Here is a 23529-nt window from a genome sequence, read left to right on the forward strand (position 1 = left end):
ATTTGGCAACTCTTATTTTAATCTATGATAACATATTCTGATCCACGTGAGTTAAGGGAGAAAAATTAATTAAAATTTAGGTGTGCTCTATAGTAATAGGATCTGGTGCTCTGTTTTATTCAAATTCAGCTGAAAAGTTCATGATGTGACATTTTGTTGTTAGGTCCAATCAAATATTGTTCTAGAGGGTTCTAGTAGTTTAGGTGATGTCTTATATGTTTTACAACTTCTGTTTTTATTTTATATTTTCGCTTCTCTGAACTTGTCTTGGTTTTTAACTCAGACGAGATGACTTCTTTATATTTAAAAGAGAAAAAATTCTTATCTGCTCAGTTACAGACAATGGTTATGATATCTACATGTGAATAATAAATTCAGTTATCAAGATGATTTTGTATGCTCTTTTCCAATCTACTCTGCATGTCTTATCAATAAATATTCTGGAAATGGCTATCACATAGATGCCCAAGCACTTTAATTGCATAATTTTAACATCCTGTTTTAGAGCTGACTCTTTTTGTTATATTTTTCCCAGTGCAAGTAAACCTTCCGGAAAGAGCAATATTTTGTTTCCACAAAATAAGAACCATATATGACAGAAAGCATTTTTTCTTTATTTGGAGCTAAGGATAGTGTGACAAAAGTTTCTGTAACAATATTATGTATGTAACATGTCGTCAATTGGAATGAAGAATTGTGCCTAATCTGATGTTTATGCTTCCAAGTCTCCCATTCAGGAACAAGCTTGAGGCACCAAGGAGAAAAGTGGCGATTTTAAAGATTGTTGTGTCTCTGAACATCAAGCCAGAGAAAAATGTAGTGCAGCAGGATGTAATATATGCCGAAAAAGCATGTATCAAGTTTCCAAAAGATGATGGTATATATATATGCCGAAAAAGCATGACATGACAAGTTAAGAACAAGCAATGATGTAAAATTCATAAGCTCTTTGATATTGGACCTTAAAAATGGTTGGACAATAAATAAAATGAAGTGAAGATAGCTGGGTGTTGACCAACTTCATTTTCACACCTTTGTTGATAAGAAGTATAGCTGAATCAAGGTATAGCCGTAGAGGACGAGGAGAACCTCAATAGACAGCTATGACACCAGCATGTTGATGTAATAATTGTCTAATTTGCACTGAATACTTTGATGATAAAAACAAAAACATTTTTAATTATTCAATTACGAGCAAATCACTGTAATTAAAGAGAAATGCTAATGTAATTATGTTCATTATTTTGTAGGTTGTAATGCGTGTATTTAAATTTTCCAGGCTTAAATAAGTAGTCGGAACATACTAGCCTGATCAACAAACATTATTTTGATATCTCGCATTCTTGCTGACATGTATAAATTGGCAATAAAAGAAAAAATTGCAAAGAGATTATACAATAAGGAACTCCTAATTTTAAATAAATTAAAGGTTAAAATATAAGAGAGATCTTGTATCAAATTAATTGAGTCAGCTATGATTTAAACCTACTGAATGACAAGTATTTTATTAGCTTAAATATATTTAAGGTATATGCTAAATATTTTGGATTTCTATTAAAAAAAATTATTGTTGTAAGTGTCTAATATATTAAAACTTTTATTTTAAATTTCTGTCGTAAGTCACCACAATCTTGAAATAACATGACATGTCATCACTTAACTAACTCATGATAATAACTCAAAAATAAAAGTTTAATATATAAGGAGCCAAAATAATGAAAAAATGAGTAAGGACATAAAACAAAGCTAAGTCATTTATTAGAGACCTTAAACATATTTAAACTTTATTTTTTTAAAAATATATTAAAATTACATATTGTATTTTAAATTCGAATTTAAAACCTTGTTAATTGAGAATATGATTTTATCAATATTTTTAAAAATAAACCGATCAAGACCAAAGGTTCAAGTTTCATTGGTTTAACTATATTAAAATATGGTCAAACAAGTATTAATTAATATAATAATAATAATAAAATAATACATACACTAGTATTATGTAAATATAATATCATAACTTTATGACATTCGAAAATAAAATAAAACACTATTTTAATTAGCATTTAAAACGCATGAAAATAAAATATATCATAATACTTAATTTTAAATTTTAATAAATGATGATTAATGTTAGAGTGAACCTGAAATTATACTACTTACTAATAAATTAGTAGACACACATGACTTTTAATATATTGTTAAATTAATTTGTGACATTTATATATTTATAGCATTTTAAGGTTAGAGGAAGAACTATATTATCAGCTAGTGCACAGTTTAGATACTAAATAGGCAATTTATAGTTTTATTTTTATTCTGTGGCAATGTTTTTGGGTACAATTTTTTATGGAATTTTTTTCTTTATTGGTTTGATATTTTTGAAACTTCATAGCAATTTATCTGATATTGGACAAGTGGCCCCAAGTGTGGAAAAATAACAAAGTGTAGACTCAGTTTTTCAACAACTTATTTCCCTGGGACCAATAATAATTGCTTGTTTGACATGCAATAGTCAATATAGACGGAGGGTGTAGAAATTAAGCCTTTCGTACAATTATACCAACTACATTAATCCTGTTGCTGTGTTTTCAATACATCGCAAATAATAATTCGAAGTGTTTTGTGTTGTTCTTCTACTCTTATCAGAGTTTATAGCATATATAGCAGAAATTACATATCTGGAAATTGTAATGGGCAGTCACTTTCTCAAAATTTTGTTTGCAGTGTTAGTATCCCTTCTTGGATTCAACTGGCCAGCACAGAGTTCACATGTGAAATGCATAGAGAAGGAGAGGCAGGCACTACTCAACTTCAAACAAGGCCTCATAGATCACTCTAGCATGCTGTCCACATGGAGGGATGATGACAGTAACAAAGATTGCTGCAATTGGAGAGGCATTGAATGCAACAATGAAACAGGTCACGTACAAATACTCGATCTTCACGGTTCGAATACGCATTTTTTGACTGGTCTAATCGATCTCACTTCTTTGATTTACTTGCAAAATATGGAGTATTTGGATCTCAGTTCGAATTATGATTCCAATAAAAGTAAACTCCCTGAACACCTGGGCTCTTTCAGAAGCTTAAGATATCTGAATCTATCATATATGAATTTTGATGGGGAGATTCCTTGTGAAATAGGAAATCTCTCAAAGTTGGAGTATCTTGATCTTAAAGTAAGTTCTCTCCGGGGACCAATCCCTTCTCAGCTAGGGAAGCTTACATGTTTACGATATCTAGATTTAAAGGGCAATTATGATCTCCATGGAGAAATCCCTTATCAAATTGGGAATCTCTCACTGTTGAGGTATCTTGATCTTGGGTTTACTTCACTTTCCAAAGCAATCCCTTTGCATGTTGGGAATCTTCCTATCTTGCATACTCTTAGACTTGCTGGCAGTTTTGATCTTATGGTTAACGATGCTAAGTGGCTATCTTCTCTCTCTTCCTTAACAAATTTTGGCCTGGATTCAATGCCAAATCTTGGCTCCTCTGGTCACTGGCAACAAATGATTGCTGAGCTTATTCCAAACTTAAGAGAGCTGAGACTAGTTCGTTGTAGTCTTTCTGATCATGATATTTCATCGTTGTTTCGTTCTCATTCCAACCTTTCCACTTCTCTTTCCATCCTTGACCTCTCTGATAATATGCTGACATCATCAACATTTCAATTGTTGTTCAACTATAGTCATAATCTCCAAGAGCTTCGTCTTCGTGGTAATAATATTGATTTGTCGTCTCCTCACCATCCAAACTTTCCCTCCCTTGTGGTCCTTGATCTCGCTGTTAATGACCTGACATCATCAATAATTTTAGGAAATTTCAACTTCAGCTCCACCATACAAGAACTTTATCTAGAAGAGTGCAGTTTTACTGATAAAAGTTTTCTTGTTCCATCTACTTTCATAAAAAAGTCTTCATCTTCTCTTGTCACCCTTGATCTCTCCTCTAATCTATTGAAATCATTGGCTATATTTCACTGGGTTTCCAACTTCACCACCAATCTTCATACACTTTCTCTTGATCATAACTTGTTAGAAGGTCCCATTCCAGATGGATTTGGGAAAGTAATGAACTCTCTTGAAGTTCTAACCCTTTCCTCTAACAAACTGCAAGGTGAGATTCCAGCTTCTCTTGGAAATATATGCACATTACAGGAATTAGACATTAGCAGTAACAACTTGAGTGGGAAAATTTATAGCTTTATTCAAAATTCTTCAATTTTGTCGTCTTTGAGGAGATTAGATCTTTCCAACAATAAATTAACGGGTGAAATACCAAAAAGCATTCGTTTGTTATATCAGTTGGAGAGTCTTCACCTAGAAAAGAATTATTTGGAGGGTGATATCAACGAATTGCATCTCACAAATTTGTCCAAATTGATGGAATTAGACTTAACAGACAACTCATTGTCTCTAAAGTTTGCTACTTCCTGGATTCCATCTTTCCAAATATTTCATTTGGGACTAGGTTCTTGCAAGTTGGGACCTAGTTTCCCAAGTTGGCTCCAGACTCAAAGTCAGTTAAGCTTTCTAGATATTTCTGATGCTGAGATTGATGACTTTGTACCGGATTGGTTTTGGAACAAGTTACAGTCTATAAGTGAGTTGAACATGTCTAGCAACAGTCTCAAAGGTACAATTCCAAATCTACCAATCAAGCTGACTGATGTTGATAGATTTATAACTCTAAATTCAAATCAACTTGAAGGTGAAATTCCTGCTTTTTTATCACAAGCGTACATGTTGGATCTTTCCAAAAATAAGATTTCAGATTTAAATCTGTTCTTGTGCGGAAAAGGTGCAACCACAAAAATCGACACATTGGATTTGTCAAATAATCAAATAATGGGACAGCTGCCTGACTGTTGGGAACATCTAATTTCATTAGCATATCTTGATCTAAGTGATAATAAATTGTCAGGGAAGATTCCACAGTCCTTGGGTACTCTTGTTAATTTGGGAGCTTTGGCCTTACGAAACAACAGTTTAACTGGAAAGCTACCATTCACATTGAAGAACTGCACAAGTTTATATATATTAGATGTGGGTGAAAATTTGTTGTCTGGTACAATACCATCATGGATTGGAAAAAGTCTACAACAATTGGAAATCTTAAGCTTGAGAGTAAATCGCTTCTTTGGAAGTGTTCCTGTTCATCTCTGCTATTTGATGCAAATTCATCTCTTAGATCTTTCAAGGAATCACTTGTCTGGAAAAATTCCAACATGTCTGAGGAATTTTACTGCAATGATGGAAAGACCAGTAAACAGATCTGAAATTGTAGAAGGCTATTATGACTCTAAGGTCTCATTGATGTGGAAAGGCCAGGAACATGTGTTTTTCAATCCTGAGTATCTTTTAATGAGCATTGATCTCTCAAGTAACAACTTAACGGGTGAAATACCGACAGGGTTTGGGTATTTACTTGGATTAGTTTCTTTGAATTTATCAAGAAACAACTTAAATGGAGAAATTCCTGACGAGATTGGGAATTTAAATTTGTTAGAATTTCTCGACTTATCAAGAAATCATTTCTCAGGCAAAATTCCTTCTACTCTTTCCAAAATTGATCGTCTTTCTGTGTTAGACTTATCAAACAACAATCTGATTGGAAGAATCCCCCGGGGAAGACAGTTGCAAACCTTTGACGCCTCTACTTTTGGAGGAAATCTTGGTCTTTGTGGGGAGCAACTTAACAAAAGTTGTCCTGGAGATGAGACAATAGCAAAGCCTCAAGGACTAGCAATTGATGGTGAAGATGACAATTCAATTTTCTATGGAGCATTATACATGAGCTTGGGGTTTGGATTCTTCACAGGCTTTTGGTGCTTATTGGGGACAATACTACTTTGGCAACCATGGAGAATTACTTATATGAGATTCTTGAACAGACTGACAGACTATATACTTGTAACAATGGAAGTAAATATGGGGAAGTGCTATAGGTGGCTCACAGGCTAGTAGCCAGGTACCTAATACTGATAGCTTCTTTCTATGAACTTCATAGTTTTTATTTCTCTGCTTTAGTTAATTAAATCATTAGCTTTTTTTCTAAAAGCATGAATCTAATTGTTAGAATATATTTTTTTAATTCTTTATCCATGTCAATGCTAACTCATGAAGTAGTGGTTTACTTCATTATCTCTCCTATGTCTCTCCAACACACATATTGGCTTTCGTAAAACCAACTCTTCTATTTCTTTAGTTCATGCTTTGACTAATGATTATTTTTCTTATTGCAAAGAAATTATAGATGGCGTGTTCTGTTTAGAGAATTTTTTGTTGTTTTCAAATAACTTCCTGCAAAATTTAAACCTCTTTAATAATGCTTAGATTTATGTACTTTTTTGCAATGGCTAGGTAGATTTTCAGTTTCATTTAGTTTATTACTGAAATTCAGTCTTTAACTTTTCTCTATCACCATTAATATTTGTATTCTGAATTGTAGCACAAAGTTTGCTGTTTATGGCTGATTAGCTTCAAAATTGCAATCTTGGATGAAAGCTTTATGGATTGCTAGATGTGTAGGATATTTAGTATATTGATGTTTACCATGTAAAATCTCTGTTTGAAGGAACTTTTTGGTTTGATTGTCTTCCATTGTATAATGTATTGTAATTTTATTTTGTTTCAGTGTGGCCATGATTGCCATTAAAACAGATTTTGAGAAAGGTTGAAGGAAGTTATATGGTTAGAGTGTGACTCCTCTTTGGTGGTTTCTTCTTTCAAATCCCTTCATATTGTCCCTTGGCAATAATTACACAATCGCTTTAACAATTGTTTGCTGCTGACACAATCCCTTTAACAATTGTACTACTTATTAGCCTCTGCACATCTTGTGCACGACACCTTTAATTTATTCTGCCATGGAATAAACCAATATTTCTTGTTTGAACGAAATATATATAGCTATGTTTTATTCACAATGAAATCATGATTATATAAGTATAATGTAATTTTGATTGGAAATGTTATGTGAAACTCATTAACACGCGGCTCAAGCTTATTGGGTGAAGAAAAGCTTATAAAATGTGGCAATTTCATATAAAACTATATTTCGAAGTGGATCAGTTAGTCATTAGAAGGAGAATTAAATAGTCACACACAAATTCACTAGGTCTTTTTTGCACAAATAAAAACTTGCTTATGATATTTTATTTTCAAGTTATTGTATGGAAATTAAAAATTTAATTAGGAGCTAGGCTTTTCATCTTAATTACTCAGATAAAATAGATAATCCAACAAAAAATCTCTAATTAAGTTAAACAAATGTTATGTTGCTTCGGAAAATTGCTCCTGGAAATAACAAAACCTATTATTACATATTCTGGTTTTTGTTTCAATAAAAATAAAGTGTAGCGCTCGAAGGTTAAAATAGTTGTAAAAAAAAATAATATAAGATCAGAGTTGTACTTATATAAAATGAGGTTTTCCAAAACTTAAAATATGTATGCAACATGTATAAGCAATTAAGGAGCAATAACTCAGAAATTTATATTAATTGGTTCATCCCAACCCGGACTACACCCAATATTTACACTTATAGGATTTTCCTTTAAGATCAAACACTCTTACAACTAGTATTCTTTCTTTTGAAAGCTTCACAATATCCTGATATTCTAAACTTCTACAGGTTCTACTTAGTATTCATTGCTAGCTTTTATAGTATAAACCACAACTCAGTATTTTAATGTTGTTAGATCAATTAATATATTTATTACGTCAACAATTTCAAATTTACATATAAAAAGCGTGGATGAAAATCCAGCGTTTTAATTGAATTGAAACAAAAAATAAATCCTTAATTGAGTTGAGTTTATAAACTAAAATTTCTCACTTGCAAAAATGATGTCATTAGAGTGTTCAATCTATATACACATTAATTCAATGTCTTGTCTCAAACCTAACTCCCAACAATAATGGCATTATAATGATCAATCAATAGACAAATAGTATTAATTAATACTAATAAGTTGTGTTTTTTTAGATTGAGTTCAATGTACAGTGTTTAATTTTGTCTGTTTCAGCTTCTCTCTCTTCCTCTTCTTTTTGAATTTTGACTCTATGAACAGAATGTTTTTGGGTATCTTCTCTTGGGATGAATCATTGAGTAATGTTATCGACCGTGGCAATGTTGCAGTTCTTTGGCGGTTTTGCATGCATTGAAAACTCTGTCGCTATGTACTTCGTGACAGAAGCAGGGTTTTCTTAATTAACACATTAATTTGTTAACCGTTTGAGTTGTCATGTTCTTCTAGTCTCTGTGTAGTGAGTGAAATTAAACCAAATATACTGTTTGTTAAGCAATTACATTCTCTCTTAAATTTTGAAAAAAATTAGGTAGAATTAAAAATAAAATCATCCTCTCCTTTATTTCTCTCTAACCAAATATACTGTTTGTGTCTTATATTTATTTTTTCGAGTATATATATCAGGGACAAAGTAAAAAATTCGCTTCAAGAGAGTCAAGAAAAAAAACATATAGTATAAAAATTAAAAATTTTACATGCATAAAATATACAAAAAATTACTATATAATATGTATCTAATATTTTTTATAAATAAAAAGTATATAACTATACTAAATAAAAATAATAATATTACTATATGAGAAAATAAATAATTAGATAAATAAAATAATTTTAAATAATTATATATAAAGACATCAACAATTACAAAAACTCTTAACACCTACTTATACTTTTTTTTCTTTCTATATTTGAGTGTCAACTAATATGTAGTTTTCATAAATTATTTTTCAATAATTGTGAGGAAAGTTATAAATAGTTAATGCAAAAGCCTATATATTTAAAATGAACATCTATTACATTCAATTGTTTTGAAACAAAAAAGGAGGGTTGGGACATTTAATGCATCCGTTGCAATCTTGGCCTATAAATAGAAAGCAATTTTGCTCATTTGATTATTCCATCTCAGTTTTAGTATTTCATTCTTAGACTTAGAGAGAATTCTTTTGAGTGAGAATTGAATTCTCCTATTATAAGAAAAAAGGTGTAATTCTTAGACTTAGAGAGAATTCTTTCTGTTATGATTTGAGGTTTTTGAAAGATCCTTCCACATGCATCGTACATTTGATGATCATTTTGTTTGATGTGTTACTGCTGATCATGATGGCATTTGTTGCAATTTGGAAGTCTTCATTGAGACCGTTTCAGGTGGAAAGATATTCGACTTTGCAGCTAGTTTCAGCCACATTCAATGGCTCTGTTGGGTTGTTGCTATAAGTCTTAAGCTGAACCAACTTCCAAGGGCATGGTTGTGGCTATTTAGTATTCTTATATTCTTTGTTTCTGGTTTTCTCTGTGCTTTATCCACGTCTTACACCATTAGTAGCCAAGAACTGTCCCTCAAGGCAGTTTTAGATGTTCTATCTTTTCGTGGGGCAATTTTTCTACTCTTATGCACATATAACGTAAGTAAATATGAAGACAATGATGGAGAAAATGAAGAATGTCTTTATGCCCCTTTAAGTGACCAATTAAATGAAGTTGATCCTATTAGCCATGTAACTCCATTTGCCAAAAGCTGGATTCTTTAGTAAGATTTCATTTTTGTGGTTGAGTCCATTGATGAGAAAGGGTTAAAAGAAAAAACACTTAAGGGTGAGGATATCCCAAAGTTGTATTTGTGGGCAATAATTCTGTGCTATTGGAGAGAGATTTTGATGTCAGGACTTTTTGCATTGCTCAAGGTACTAACTCTGCTAGCTAGTCCTCTACTACTGAATGCCTCATTGGTAGTGATGGTTCTCACAGTGCTTTGCAATACTCCATTTGGCAAAGTTACAGCATAAGTTTCTGACCAAACTTTTGGTAGCACAAGATGAGAGATTCAAGGCTGGTTCGGAGGCTCTACTGAATATGAAAGTGTTGAAGCTATATGCATGGGAAATCCATTTTAAAAATGCTATAGAAAGCTTAAGAAATATGGAAATCAAATGGTTATCTTCAGTGCTATTACAAAAAGCATACAACATCATTCTCTTTTGGTGTTCGCCTATTTATTAAGTAAGATCATTTTGTATGCATAATTAAGCTAGTTATTTTTTACTCCTCCAGTACTTATTTTATGGATATGTTCCTGTTAATTATTTATTTTAAAAGCAAAAGACAATAAATATGTTCTCGTTAATTTATTTTTTTTAATAAATAAATATGTTCCTGTTTGCATAAAAGAGTATAAAATGGATAATAATCTGATTTCACGCCATGCTCATATTCAACTTTTGAATAAACTAATTTACCAGTAAAAAAATGGACAACAAAGAAATACGTATCAGAATATCCAACAAAAGGTGGTATATATAATGGTTGTTGACGAGAGATATTATTTTAAGATAAAAATGATTATAAAAAATTTTACTCATTTATTTAATCATAATTTATTATGTATTTAAAATTAATTATTTTAAAATAATTCAAATAATAATATATTATTGAATGACATGTAAAACGTTTTTAAACTATCATAGTATAAACGTTAAACTCTTTTAAATTTAAATTATTAGATGATAAATTTTATTACATTATTTGTGGTTAGATACATACCAAAAGCTCAAAGCCTTTGCGCCAATTTCATACCCTCTCACATTATTGACTGGCTTAATTTTCTACCCTATAAAGCATATTAGATGTGTAGTGGCATATTGCCAATAGTGGAAAATGCAACTTAGACAAGTTGAGGAATGAATAACAATAACTCACTAAGCAAATTTTTAGGAGTATGCTATGGAGTGCAGGAACTGCGAAGTCGGGGTGTAAGCGGATGCGGATTATTTCTAAATCCAAATTGACCTAAATTTAAATAGTTTAAATTGAAATTTTTTTGTTTTGGGTCAAATTTAAACTAATTAAATTTGTTGAATTTGATTTGAGATATGAGTTTTAAAATTTAAATGTATTGATCCATTAATTTATTATTTGATATATATATATATATATATATATATATATATATATATATGTGTGTGTGTGTTTTTCAATTTTAAAAAAATCAAATACTATTGATTATTGATTAAATAGATTTATTAACTTGAATTGAGTAAACATCAATGTATTATTATCCTTCAAGATCAAAATGATAAAAATTTTATTGATTGAAATCACTTAAGGTAAACTTATAAAAATATTTTAAATTTATTAATAAAAATTAGGTTTCATAATATCTCATTAATTTTGGTAAAAAAAAAAAAGTTACAAAACTATCCTGATGTAAAAAACGTAAGGTAAAAAAGGTGGAAAAAACAAGGGTACATATGTAACAATGCATATGACCACGCATTGTTAGATTTTCATTAATTTGTTAAGCTTGCAAGTATTTGTGGTGGTACCTGTCTGCTGCCTTTTATTTCTCTTACTTTTGTTTCTATTGATTCTTTTATTTAGTCTAACTTTAAGTTTAGTTAGTGATCTTACTTTTGTTTTTATTGGTTCTTTTAATTTAGTCCAACTTTCACTTTTCACATTGCAGTTTTCGTCCTTTCACATCTAAATTTTGAAATTCTAGTTAATATTAATTAAGCCTCTGTGATCGACAGAAAAGAGAATCACTAATCATTGTACATGGTTTGAGACCATGAGTTTATAAACTAATTTTGAGGAAATTTTTTCATCATTGTACATGTTTTGTGACCATGAGTTCAACCCTACCTTTACGTTTAACTACATGACCACATGAGCGAACTCGTAAATTATTATATTTTATTTTATTATCATCATGCACTACATGAAAAAAGAGAATTAACGGGAGTTTTATTTTTTAACGTTTTATTGTTGATATAATAATATACATATCAACTAGTTAAATATAGTTTTAAATTATTAGTTTCTTAAAAGGATTTTAAAATTGTGACTTTGTAAGTAGCAATAAATCAGTCATTCTTGACAATATGACACAATTATTACAATGACAATTTTATAAAATTATGATTGAATTTTTGTTACCAGCTAAAACATTTAACCTTTATTTCGTTTAGTAAACAATAATTTTATAAGGGCTTTACATAAAAGAATAAAAAAAATAATTTAATTTGATGTATTTAGTTACATTGATTTCACTAGTTGTAAGAGTTCAAGTAATAAAAAGTGCATATCTTATCCCTTGAAGTGAGAAATAAAAAGTAAAAAAAATTCTGAGTGATTCTAAAAGAAATGATTTTTTAAATCATGTTAATGAATAAGATAATACAAACAAAAATAAAAATAAAAACGTAATATTATAAAAAATGTCATATGAACATTATTATTTAAAACGCACAAATAATGTCTCAATGGAGTTGAGTTGGAGGGATTGTCTCTTCTTTATATTTCTCTTATTGTGATGTAGAGGGAGTGTGCTCTTTCTTCTACTTCTTTTATATGATGCAATGTCCATGTGAAAGCTTGAGTGTTCATAAGTTTTATTATAAGTTTTATGTTTCTTTCTTCTCCAGCTAAACAACCCACGTTAGTTGATCCACACAATCAAATTTCTCACAGTACTCTTACCAATTTTACCTAATATTTAGGTACTGAACATAACTTACATTAAGCTCCTGCTATTTTACTATTGCTTTTCATTAAAATAATTTAAGAGAAATCATAGTAAATTTTAACAAGTGAAAATATTTATATGTTATGAACCAATTAAAAATTATAATAAATATAATCTTTAAGATAAGTTTTAATTATAGTTTTGATCCCTAATTAATATTTAATTTTTGTATTTAATTTTTGTATTTAATTTTATAATAAATATTTCTTTTACGACTTTAGAGTCATTAAAAAAATTATTATAACTTTAAAGTTGTATTTAAAAAAATGAAAAAAAATATAAGTTATAATTTTTTTCACGATTTTAGTGTAAAAAAAACATGTTACAACCTTTTAGAATATTAATTTAAATTTTATCCTCATATTGTAAATTTGACAAAAAAATTCTTGATTGGTCATTTGGCCCCTTTGGGTCTCATGTGGTCCCAAAAGCTTTTATACCGTGTCAGTTTGATTTTGTGTTGGATAATTGATTTTAAATTTAAAATTGATTTTGAATATATTTCTACTTGTTTGGTTTGATGTTAGAGAAGAATTCATAATTAATTTTGAGTCCATAATTTCTAGTTAGGTTGAAGCAACTTTGAATAGGTTTTGTATTGGATCCAAAATTTTATATTGAATTTTAATTTATTTTTAACTTAATTTTATAATAAAATATTTAAACATAAGACACATTAATTCAAAATTAATTTTAATCAAAATCAATTTTAATCAAAATCAATTTTACTAACACCCAACCAAACACACTTGAACAATCCATCCCTCATGCAAACCAACATTCATTTTTTAACCCTTTCGTATCTCAGGTTGTGCCCAGTATTCATTTGAATTAAATTGGAACTCTCTGCAAATATGATTTGTTTGATTTTTCTACTTCATGTATCAATTTTATTGTTTTAGTTTTTCTCTTTAAAATGCATTTTGTAATTTGTAAAAACCTTCATACTTCTGTGAAGGGGATAATCAGTTTTAGCAAGTAGTTTTATGGAATTAAATAATATTAATAAACTAAATAATTTGCCAATTAAAAAAGAATACACTAATAGAATTATATAGTTTATATAATTTAGAACTTACATATATAATTGGTATGTGTATCCCCAAAAGTTTAGAAATCATAATTGCATTAAATTAGCCAAAGAAATCTTGCAAATGAGTTTGTTAATTGGGTTGATTATAATTTGCTTATTTATTAGTATAAAACAAAGCAAATATCATCAATGGAGAGAATGAGAGGGATAGAAAGTGTGTTGTGGGTGAGTAGAGGTTTCTTTAGTCAAAAAGTTTGACACAAAGTTTCCAATTTTCTATCCCGTGCAAAACGTTGCTATAGTGTCTTTTGTTTTGCATTGACTTGGAAGTCAATTTATGCAAAGATGGGAACGCAGATATGTCAAAGAAATTATTAAGAGAAAACTGATCACAATAACCGATATTGATTATATAAATCCTGTCGCAGGCTCGATCTTTGATACTCGACAATTTAAGAGAAAACTGATCACAGTAACCGATCTTTGTTTTACTCTTAGTCATTTCATAATGAGTTGTTATTCTCTGAAACTATTTTATGCACTTGTGCTGCTTTTATTGCATGCTGCAGTATCCATTCTTGGATTCAACTACCTTCCCAATAGCGCAGAAATTAAGTGCATTGAGAGTGAGAGACAAGCACTCCTCAACTTCAAACATGGCCTCATAGATGACTCTGGCATGCTGTCTACATGGAGGGACGATGGCAATAACAGAGACTGTTGCAAATGGAAAGGCATTCAATGCAACAATCAAACTGGTCATGTTGAGATGCTTCATCTCCGTGGTCAGGATACACAATATTTGATAGGTGCAATCAATATCTCTTCATTGATTGCCCTTGAAAATATTGAACACTTGGATCTCAGCTATAATTATTTTGAAGTGAGTCATATCCCAGAACTCATGGGCTCGTTCACCAACTTAAGATATCTCAATCTCTCTGCTTCTTCATTTGGTGGGAGTATTCCTTCTGATATTGGAAAGCTTACACATTTACTGTCTCTTGATCTAGGTAAGAATTATCTCCATGGACAAATCCCTTATCAACTTGGAAACCTTACACATTTACAATATCTTGATCTAAGTGATAATGATCTAGATGGGGAACTCCCTTATCAACTTGGAAATCTCTCACAGTTGAGGTATCTTGATCTTGCGGGGGGGAATTCATTCTCGGGAGCATTTCCTTTCCAAGTTGGGAATCTTCCTTTGTTGCACACTCTTGCACTTGGTGGCAATTTTGATGTGAAATCTAAGGATGCAGAGTGGTTGACTAATCTTTCTTCCTTGACAAAACTTAGGCTAAGTTCACTACACAACCTTTCCTCTTCTCATCACTGGCTACAAATGATCAGCAAGCTTATTCCAAACTTAAGAGAGTTGAGGCTAGTTGGTTGTTCTCTTTCAGATACAAATATTCAATCTCTGTTTTATTCACCTTCCAACTTTTCCACTGCTCTTACCATCCTTGATCTTTATTCAAATAAGCTCACATCCTCAACATTTCAACTGTTGTCAAACTTTAGCCTTAATCTTCAGGAGCTTTATCTTGGTCATAATAACATTGTTTTGTCATCTCCTCTCTGCCCAAACTTTCCGGCTCTTGTTATCCTTGACCTTTCCTATAATAATATGACATCATCAGTCTTTCAAGGTAGTTTCAACTTCAGCTCAAAACTTCAAAATCTTTATTTGTATAATTGTAGTCTTACGGATGGAAGTTTTCTTATGTCATCTTCTTTCATTATGAGTTCTTCATCTTCTCTTGTATCCCTTGATCTCTCCTCAAATCAGTTGAAATCATCAACTATATTTTACTGGCTCTTTAACTCCACCACCAATCTTCATAACCTTGACCTTGGTTATAACATGTTAGAAGGTCCCATTCCAGATGGATTTGGGAAAGTAATGAACTCTCTTGAAGTTCTTCACTTCTCCGGTAACAAACTGCAAGGAGAGATTCCAACTTTCTTTGGGAACATGTGCGCATTGCAGAGTTTATCCCTCTCATATAACAAGTTGAATGGGGAAATTTCTAGCTTCTTTCAAAATTCTTCATGGTGCAACCGAAACATATTTAAGAGCTTGGATTTATCTAATAACCAGATTACTGGCATGTTACCTAAAAGCATTGGTTTTCTATCAGAGTTGGAGGATCTTAACTTGGCTGGGAATTCTTTGGAGGGTGATGTCACTGAATCCCATCTTTCTAATTTTTCCAAATTAAAATACTTGTTCTTATCAGAGAGCTCGTTGTCTCTGAAATTTGTCCCGAGTTGGGTTCCTCCATTCCAATTAGAATCATTGGAAATCAGATCTTGCAAGTTGGGCCCCACTTTTCCTAGTTGGCTCAAGACTCAAAGTTCTTTGTATATGCTTGATATTTCTGATAACGGGATTAATGACTCTGTACCAGACTGGTTTTGGAATAAGTTGCAAAATATGGGATTGTTAAATATGTCTTCCAATTATCTCATTGGTGCAATTCCTAATATATCGTTGAAGCTTCCTCTCAGACCGTCTATACTTCTGAATTCAAATCAGTTTGAGGGTAAAATTCCGTCATTTTTACTACAAGCTTCCGAGCTGATGCTCTCTGAAAATAATTTTTCAGATTTGTTTTCATTCTTATGTGACCAAAGCACAGCTTCAAATTTGGCCACTTTAGATGTGTCACGCAATCAAATAAATGGGCAACTGCCAGATTGTTGGAAATCAGTAAAGCAATTACTGTTCCTTGATTTAAGCAGCAATAAATTGTCAGGGAAGATTCCTATGTCCATGGGCGCCCTTGTTAATATGGAAGCCTTGGTTTTACGAAACAATGGTTTAATGGGTGAGTTGCCTTCTTCTTTGAAGAATTGCAGCAGTTTATTTATGCTGGACCTGAGTGAAAATATGTTGTCGGGTCCAATACCATCATGGATTGGAGAAAGTATGCATCAATTGATAATCTTGAACATGCGAGGAAATCACCTCTCCGGAAATCTACCCATTCATCTCTGTTATTTGAACCGTATTCAATTGTTGGATCTTTCAAGGAATAATTTGTCAAGAGGAATTCCATCATGCTTAAAGAATTTCACTGCAATGTCTGAACAGAGCATCAACTCAAGTGACACTATGTCTCGTATATATTGGTATAATAACACTTACTATGAAATTTATGGTAGTTACTCATTGGAAGGTTATACACTTGACATAACATGGATGTGGAAAGGTGTGGAACAGGGGTTCAAGAATCCAGAGTTAAAGCTCAAGAGCATTGATCTTTCCAGTAACCATTTAACCGGTGAAATACCAAAGGAGGTCGGATATTTGCTTGGGTTAGTTTCTTTGAATCTATCAAGAAACAATTTGAGTGGAGAAATTCCTTCTCGGATTGGGAATTTAAGGTCACTAGAATCACTTGACTTGTCAAGAAATCACATCTCTGGGAGAATTCCTTCTTCTCTTTCTGAAATTGATTATTTGCAAAAATTAGACTTGTCACACAACTCTCTTTCTGGAAGAATCCCATCAGGAAGACATTTTGAAACCTTTGAAGCCTCTAGTTTTGAAGGAAACATTGATCTTTGTGGTGAACAACTTAACAAAACTTGTCCTGGGGATGAAGATCAGACAACAGAAGAGCATCAAGAACCACCAGTCAAAGGTGATGATTCAGTTTTCTATGAGGGATTATACATCAGCTTGGGGATTGGATACTTCACTGGATTTTGGGGCTTATTAGGGCCATTACTACTGTGGCGTCCTTGGAGAATTGCTTACATCAGGTTTCTGAACAGATTAACAGACTATGTATATGTATGTTTATTGTGAATGTGGGAATTGTTGCTGATCGCTCCAAGGCAAAAAGGTATGTTCTAGATTTATTTGTCAATTTCATGGTTTATGTTCTGACTTTGTTTTATTTTACATATATCAAGAAATTGCTTCACTGATCAAAAAGAGCAATATGGATTTCACTTAGAGGAGGCCAAGAATAATAATAATAATAATAATGTAATCTAATTATTATTTGACTTGTAACTTTTTTTTAATTTTTCACAAAGAAAAAATATACAACTATGTTAAGCATAAAAACATTACTATCTAATTAATTTTATCATTTATATAAAAATAAATAAATATTTTTTTATTCCTAATTATTAGAAACATAAACTCTTTCAAATATATTAATTAGACATTTATAGAATAAACAAATAGATGCATTTTTTTAAAATGATTTTCCATAATTATAAATGTACACTTACACATTACAAATATTTTATTATTATCTTTAATTTCTTTTTATCTCACTTTTTACTATCACATTATATTACCTATTATACATACACTTCTCTTTCTTTTTTCTTTTTGTCTCCCTAAGTGTCAACTAAGATGACATGTATTATTTATCAATATTTTTTTCATAAATTTTAAGGGGACCGTAATTCTTTTAACATGGTATTTTAATTACAGTTCGTGAAAAAACTTGGGGGCCATGGTCCCTGCATGTATACTTCCATTTTCATATTTGTATGAAAAAATATAATTCTGTTTATATCTTGTAATTAATCCAGCACATTAATTGCTGTAAAAAAAATGCTGATTGTTGCAGATGTGCTGTACGCTTCTGATCAGACAAGAAACCATCGTTGGCAGCTACAAATGCGAGATAATTCTTTAGTATAGGAGTTTACAATGTTTTGTATTTAAGTAATGAACTGCAAAATCTTGTTTCCAGAAACTTAGTATGCTATTGCTGTATTTATTGTATAATATATTTGTAATGCTGTTTGTTTTTCATTATTGTGCTTAGATCTGTGATATCTAAAATTTCACCTCTTCATATTCATCTTCAACAATGTTTTCTACAATATTCTGCTAGTGCAGCTATACTTAACTGTGAATCAAATTTGTGCATGAGAAGAAGAATGCAAGATACCCTATTTGTTCCTAGTTACTACCAGTATGTTTGCATCCTTGTGTTAGACCCCTTCTGTACATGCACTTATGCTTTGCCAAAAGTAGCTAGCAGAGCATTAAAAATTGCATCAAGCTAGTGTTAGGTTGCTGGTCTTGTCATATTTTATCTATTTATCTCACAATTATCACGAAGATAGAAAAGGGTACATCTGTAAATGAAATTCACACAATGAATGCTAATTTGAAATTCTCTCTCTTCCGTTGCACCAATATGAGAGTACCAATTAGATCCCATCATCTAGTCCTTATTTTAGGAATAAGTTTCGTAAGAAAAGGGAAAGGATCATAGGCAGTCTAAAACACAACTTCATTCCATGCAGTTTTGCCATTTCTTTTGCAATTTTCATTTTTTAATTTGTATTCTGCCATTTAAATTGTTACACTTTCTAAATGTTGTAAACTATCAAACTTCTAGTTTTATAAGAAGTCTGTCTGCAATAAATGGTATCATTAGTAATTAGTACATATTCTCACTGGTATCACTGAAATATCTATTGCAATACTAATTTTTCTTTTAGGCGAAGTCTCCCTAATTTAGGAATAAATGCCTTAATTTGTAGTCTGTGCAAAACATTAGTGTAAAGGTAAATTAATATTGCATATATCGTAATTTGATAAAATAACACATCATATTTTTTGTGGGTTTACATAATTGTTTTTTTTTCCTTAAAAAATTAAGGATTTTTTTAGTACTTTAATATATAAATTTTTTTTGTATATATTTTAGTGCTTGTAATTTTAATATTTGAATTTATAGTTTGTTATCAACTATCAATAGGTTAAGAGTGATGTTGGTAGTTCATTGTTCTGTCCACGATATCAATTGTTTGACATGCTATTATATGTAAATTTTTTGGTAAATTGAATTTTTAAATTCTCATATGTCTAAAATAATTGATGATGTTAGATTAATTGATGAGAAATTTAAAATATAATTTACTAAAAATAATTACATATTATTTATTGTTAAAATCTTTATAAGTCAATTAACCGTTAATGTAATTCCATGTTATGTCGTCAATTAATATTTTTACTTGACAATAAAGACTAAATATATTTTTTTAAGTTTGACTAGGACTAAAATAAAAAACTTTGAAAAACTAAAGCAGAAAACACACTAATTTATAGTAGCCAAAATGATGTTTAAGCTTTGTTTGTGTTAATTTTACAACGACTTTTTCTAAGCATATGCATGATGCTCGTTAAAGTGACAAACTCAAATACCTTTATAGTAGCCAAAATGATGTTCAAGCCTTGTTTGTGTTAATTTAATGACATTACAAAAATTCTCTTGATAATGTAAAAATAGAATCATATTTATATTTTTTATTTATTAAAATTTTTAACATCATTTTTTTGTCGAATTATCTGATGAAATTTTAGTTATTACAACATGCTGCTACAATATGAACTATATCTTCATGAACCTGTAATTAATATACGAAATAATTTTATTACACAATTATATCATTATTGATATTTTTATTATAAATTCTAATGTTTTTTCTTGAAGAATGGTAAGATTTTGTAAGAGTAATTTTTTAAAAGCCATGTTTTAATTAAAGAAAAAAAAATCAAATCACAACATATAAGAAAATATTTAGTAGACGTGATTGATTAACATGACAGTATCAAATGAAATAAGAATGGTTTCCCTCTCATATTTTCATTTAAAACAATTATATATACAGGTTAATTAATTTTTTTATATAAAATATATAGTTATGCAATTTATTAATTAACATAATTTTGTATGTTTAAGCTTGTTATTATTTTACTCCTCCACTACTTATTTTCTGGATATATTCATGTTAATTAATCCCTATTAAATATTTTAATCCCCAACATATGAACACGGAAGATTCCAGCCAAAAGACATCATTGAACACAGAGAATACAACCTTTTTTTTTGGTCTAGAAGAATACCACCTGTTTAAGAGAACATGCATCTACAAGTTATTGGTGATTTTTTTTTCTTATGGGTTAGAAAATTAAGCTCGCCAATCACATCAAAAAGAAAAATTAAAACACGTCCACAAAAATATTTAAATCAAAAGAAAATTAAACGAAACTCACGCTGATACATTAGTTTGTGGCAAAATTCTGTCTTCACCGTATTCTTTTTCCATACTAGGGTCTGTTGACTGATACATCAGCTAATCGCTATAAAGTTTCAAATATATCAACCAAATATAGAGATAAATGCCACAAAATCAAAATTTTTTTAAAAAAAACCAGTGCATTTACATTACCTGAAATTCTTTGAATGGTATCTGCTCCAAGAGAAAATCTAAAAGCAAATTTATTTTAAATGATATAAAAATACAATAAAAAGAATATTTTGACACCAGGAAATATGTAAAATGAACAAATAAAGAGAAAAATATTTATGTTCACAATATAGCATGCTAAACAGAATTATCAATTGTTAATGGCACAACGACGTGTAAACTAAGACAAAGGCTCTAAGTGAATTCTCTTTTCTCTCAATATTTTATCCCGAGTAGTGATTTTTACATCACATCTTAACCTAAAATCATAAGATTCATATTTATAATTTTTTCTTCACTTCTTATATAGTACTCAACTTTTTCATTTCTATATCATGTGAGACTTGTGCTCGTACTTGTACTTTAATAATCTTTTCCCTCAAGTTTGTGTCTCTTTCACATGTTAACCTTTTCCTAGAGCATAAGCCATTTTCAATTCAGAAATATTCAATGATGACCCTTAGAGCTTAATTGTTACTGCCCCCAGCTTGTCTAGCCATTGTTATAACATGTTCTAGTATTTTGCATTATTGCAACACCTGCAACTTGACATTCATGCATGAATTCATCCGTCAGAAAGATTTTTGATATAAATAACTCTATATACATGAATCTATCGACGCCATCTTACTCGTCTAAGTCGGTGACCAAGTCGAATCATTGACTCTGATATCAATTTTTTGAAAAATCAAAAAGAATAAATACGAGAGAAATTTTCCGCAATAGGTCACCAAACAAATTATATAAGTTAACTTGACACCATCATCTTAACACTCCAATGCTTATTTTTGAATAAAAAAACTGTAGGTGGATTCTAGAATAATTTTAAAAGCATAAGAGATAGGCAAAACCAAAACATAGTTTTCGTTCACAAACTAAACAGGATCTAGACTTGTATGGGAGCCCCTCATTTCCAAAATCCAACCCCATCCTCTATTAGCTGTCCCAATCATAGAAGTAACACAATGCATAATATTAATTTAAAGCATAACAAACTATATATGTTCAAGACCCAACCACTAATGTAAAGTGTGCTAAGCCAGTTCGTATACATACGCAGTAGGGTTAGCTACGTTAGAGCCTAACAGAACAGAATACTGAATGGCTGGTTCTGGAATTTGATCAATTACAATGTAATTCGGTAAAATTTGTTTTAAAACTTCATAGAAAATATCTTTTTTTCTATGCTCATTCAACCCTGCTCTTAGACATTAACTTATTTATAAGTAGAAATCAGAATGCAGGGGAGAGTGAATATGATACGGCTTACCAGTAGGAAGAGGACTTCTAAGAACACCTGAGAAGTGTAATGTACAACAAGAATACAGTCTCGTGGGAATCAATTTTCAATTTCCCATGAATTTAGATAGCGAACTAGTAATTATTATAATTTCGAAAACAAAAGTGGTCAGAAGATCAACATGTCCTCACTTATACAAACTCAATCGATGGCACAAAAAAACAAAATTCCTGTTCAATTTCCATTCCATGTCTGGAGCAAAAGTACTTCCACAACAGCAATGGGAACAAAATAGCGTGCATAATGCAAATTGGTATTAATGACTGCTACAATTTTGTAATCTGCAGCATATAACAAAGCTTTGGAGGATGCTATTGCTGTTCTTATCCAAATTGCAATTAATGCCTATTGATTCTGGGGATTGTAATTTCTTTTTGCTTACATAGTACCTTTTTGTGTTGAGGATTTCTTCCTCCCATTAATAACAAAAAGTTTGGTTGTTGACAATTTAGCAACTCTGATTTTAATATATGATAACATATTCTGATCCACGTGAGTTAAGGGTGAAAGATTAACTAAAATAGTAATAGGATTTGGTGCTATGTTTTATTCAAATTCAGCTGAAAAGTTCATGATGTGACATTTTGTTGTTAGGTCCAATCCAATATTGTTCTAGAGGATTCTAGTAGTTTCGGTGATGTCTTATATGTTTTACAACTTCTGTTTTTATTTTATATTTTCGCTTCTCTAAACTGTCTTCGTTTTTAACTCAAACGAGATTATTTCTTTTATATTTCTAAGAGAAAAATTTCTTATCTGCTCGTTACAGACAATGGTTATGATATCTATATGTGTATAATAAATTCAGTTAGCACTGCTGATTTTGTATGCTCTTTTTCCAATCTACTCTGATGTCTTATCAATAAATATTCTGGAAATGGCTATCACATAGACGCCAAGCACTTTAATTGCATAATTCTAACATCATGTTTTAGAGCTGACTCTTTTTGTTATATTTTTCTCAGTGCAAGTAAAACTCTGGAAAAGAGCTGCACTAGAGCAATGTTTTGTTTCCACAAATTAAGAACCATATATGACAGAAAGCTTTTTTTTTTCTTTATTTGGAGCTAAGGATAGTATGACAAAAGTTTCTGTAACAATATTATGTATGTAACATGTCGTCAATTGGAATGAAGAATTATGCCTAATCTGATGTTTATGCTTCCAAGTCTCCCATTCAGGATCAAGCTTCAGGCACCAAAGAGAAAAGTGGCGATTTTAAAGATTGTTGTGTCTCTGAACATCAAGCCAGAGACAAATGTGGTGCAGCAGGATGTAACAGACAAGTAAATACACTATATAGAGGACGAGTTGTATCAAGTTTCCTAAAGATGATGGTATATATATGCCGAAAAAGCATGGCATGACAAGTTAAGAACAAGCAATGATGTAAAATT

General features: G+C 30.7%; 2 protein-coding genes across 3 annotated transcripts; both read left to right on the top strand.

Annotated features, from left to right (window-relative positions):
- The first annotated feature begins 2588 nt into the window (after positions 1-2588).
- On the top strand, positions 2589-6936 carry LOC102663251 (receptor-like protein EIX2). Of its 2 annotated transcripts, none has more exons than XM_006599450.4 (2): positions 2589-5973; positions 6640-6936. In XM_006599450.4, exon 1 carries the CDS (start codon positions 2691-2693, stop codon positions 5964-5966), a length of 3276 nt encoding a protein of 1091 aa, XP_006599513.1. In that variant the 5' UTR covers positions 2589-2690; the 3' UTR covers positions 5967-5973; positions 6640-6936. The 2 variants fall into 2 exon arrangements, with proteins under 2 accessions (XP_006599513.1, XP_014623999.1); XM_014768513.3 differs by lacking the exon at positions 6640-6936 and adding an exon at positions 6454-6613.
- A 7087-nt stretch (positions 6937-14023) lies between these two features.
- On the top strand, positions 14024-18412 carry LOC102663381 (receptor-like protein EIX2). Its single transcript, XM_006599451.3, has 2 exons — positions 14024-17450; positions 18195-18412. The coding sequence occupies exon 1, from the start codon at positions 14099-14101 to the stop codon at positions 17411-17413; it is 3315 nt and encodes a 1104-aa protein (XP_006599514.1). The 5' UTR covers positions 14024-14098; the 3' UTR covers positions 17414-17450; positions 18195-18412.
- Positions 18413-23529: the final 5117 nt, after the last annotated feature.

This window comes from Glycine max, chromosome 16 (genome assembly GCF_000004515.6).
Source record: "Glycine max cultivar Williams 82 chromosome 16, Glycine_max_v4.0, whole genome shotgun sequence".
Taxonomy (NCBI): Eukaryota; Viridiplantae; Streptophyta; class Magnoliopsida; order Fabales; family Fabaceae; genus Glycine; species Glycine max.

Coding starts and splice junctions, on each gene's coding strand:
- LOC102663251 (XM_006599450.4), top strand. CDS start 2,691: ATGGGCAGTCACTTTCTCAAAATTTTGTTTGCAGTGTTAGTATCCCTT.
- LOC102663381 (XM_006599451.3), top strand. CDS start 14,099: ATGAGTTGTTATTCTCTGAAACTATTTTATGCACTTGTGCTGCTTTTA.